At 47.3% G+C, this 2,500-nt stretch overlaps 1 protein-coding gene across 1 annotated transcript in view; it reads right to left on the bottom strand.

The window, feature by feature from the left end:
• Positions 1 to 2,500, bottom strand: part of LOC134064154 (cGMP-dependent protein kinase 1-like) — a 76,733-nt gene that overhangs the window by 56,923 nt on the left and 17,310 nt on the right. The window contains exon 2 of the mRNA XM_062519971.1: positions 1,731 to 1,897. Within this exon, the coding sequence (XP_062375955.1) occupies positions 1,731 to 1,897 (167 nt within the window). The remainder of the gene's footprint in view (positions 1 to 1,730; positions 1,898 to 2,500) is intronic.

The following is a 2,500-nucleotide window of genomic DNA, read 5'->3' as shown; positions in this document are numbered from 1 at the left end:
CGTACCTCCAGCCACTCTCGGTGTAATCACATTGCTTAGAGCTTCATTAAAAGAGCCAGTAAACTCCAGGACCTTCCCCTTTCATCCCATTAAGATTCAATGGGACACACTCACGCACAGACGGATTGGAACGGAAAGGGGGCAAACTCTCGGGGAAGAATAGGTTGTCGTGTTAAAGCGACCGAGGAACTAAACTAAAAGGTCACGTTTGCTTATCGCCAAAATATGGGATGTAGTGGTGCAGGGGCGTGATGGTTATAAAGAAGGAAATCAATTAGGAGAAATGAATGTGTGGAATGGTAAAGCATTAAAAGTAGGCACAGAGCTTTTTGTGATAAGATATCAGTGATCCTCGAGAGTCTGAGGACTTTCTTCGAAGGGGCTTCAAAATCGGATAATCTGTTCTGACAATAACTAACCGAAACTGACACGTTATCTACAGTAAGTCAGCAATCTTGAATTTCCCCTTGGGGATCAATAAAGTATCTATCTATCTATCTATCTATCTATCTATCTATCTATCTATCTATCTATCTATCTATCTATCTATCAATATTCATGCCTAACAGTAGTGAGGTTTTGTTATGCTAATAGCAATGGAACAGATGTGGCACATCCCTTCTCATTCATTATGCTACATGTGTTCAAATAGCTGAATAACTGCCTCCATTTGCAAACTGAGAATGTGTTGCCTTGTCAACCAAACATGCCATCTCCCCTCAAGCTTCTAAGTGCCTTTCTCTTTTTTGATGTTTCAGTAATTCAGTTCTCAATGCACGGCTCCAATCAGACAGTACAAACTCCAGAAGATGTATCTTATTGGATGAGTCATGTGCTGATTGAAATAAACATATTTGTGTTGCTTCATCTAGCAGCAAACATCTGTGTGTTTGTGTCATCACAGTTTTGTTTTTATGTTTGTTTTTGCTTGCAGAATAGCTGAATGTTACAGTAAGATGACTTGATTCTCCTCATTAAGTCCCCTGTGTGTTCGCATGGCTCTCTGCATGTTCAATCCCAGTCATGGTGGGAACCCAGTCTTCATGATTGGCTCAAGAGACAGAGGAATCAGAGTTCAACAAAGCAAATCCAATCATGCTGTTTGGGATGAATCCCAAAGGGACCAGTTGCTGGGTGCCATTCCACAAACACAACTAATAAATAACAGACCAGAGTTGTGTGCCATGTCCTGTTGGCGGGGTAAGTGGCGGTGTGATGGACAGGAGTGAATGACGGTCTGATCATGACGGTTTTATCAAGTAACGCAGAGCGTCGCGCCAACACAGATGGGCCGTAATTTGGTGATGTGATGATGTATTGATCAGGGCGTCAGTGAGAGAGAGAAAATCTTGCTTGGCAGTGACACGCTTTGATTGGATCAATTAAGAGTCTCCCCTGAGTCAGAATATCAAGCACATCGAATCAATGGGCTGAATCAGAGCTTCCCCCGGCTTGATGGTAACTGAGTTGCCCGCACACACACACACACACGCACACACACACACACACACACACACACACACACACACACACACACACACACACACACACACACACACACACACACACACACACACACACACACACACACACACACAAACACACGCACACACACATACACACAGGGGCCAAAATTGCCTTCTTTTCTAACAATGGATGTGTGGTGTGTGTGTGTGTGTGTGCGTGCGTGTGTGTGTGTGTGTGTGTGTGTGTGTGTGTGATGGCCTCACCTTCCATTACGTAGACGAGCGAGCCCACATCACCCTCCTTGATGATGCAGCTATCTTTGCCGTACTCCACCGGGTACATACAGTCCACTATCTCCTGGATCTGAGACATCTCCAGGTTCTTCATGAAGTCATTATCCAGGATGGCTTCTTTGATCAGCTCCTTGGACCTGCACATTTCACGGAGGAGGAGATGGGGGAGGAGGAGGAGGAGGGGGAGGAGGACGAGGAGGGAAGAGGGAGAAAGGGGAAGAGAAAAGTGAGTGGATGTGCAAAAAATCCCATGATATCACCAGACCTACACAAGCCCCTCTAGCCCCTAGAAAAAGCCCAAATCAACAAGATGGCGTACAGTACTGGAGAGAGACAACGCAACGGAGTGAAGGACGAGAGGACGAGACGGACCAATCAGAGAGGGACGTGATTAGAGGCCAGACAGATCGGCACTCATGAGGGAGGCGAGGGAGACGAGTGAGGGCTCGTCAAGCGCAACACAGGTGCTGGGGAACTAAAAAGGCAAAAGAGGAAATGGACCAAAACCTCCTACTGTCCTCTAGCGCTGCCACCCGCCAGTCATGAGGGAGAAAGATCAGACCTCCCTCTGATACCGCCCCCCCCCCCCCAGTCAGACCTCCCTCTGATACCGCTCCCCCCCCCCCCAGTCAGACCTCCCTCTGATAGCGCCCCCCCCGAGCCAGACCTCCCTCTGATCACAGTTTACGTGCCTCGCCACAATTCGCTTCTGATTGGAACGCAAACTTCATTTCCATCAG

Source organism: Sardina pilchardus, chromosome 18 (genome assembly GCF_963854185.1).
Source record: "Sardina pilchardus chromosome 18, fSarPil1.1, whole genome shotgun sequence".
Taxonomy (NCBI): Eukaryota; Metazoa; Chordata; class Actinopteri; order Clupeiformes; family Clupeidae; genus Sardina; species Sardina pilchardus.
The sequence above is the reverse complement of the archived record's forward strand: the minus strand, read 5'-3'. Positions and strand labels throughout refer to the sequence as shown.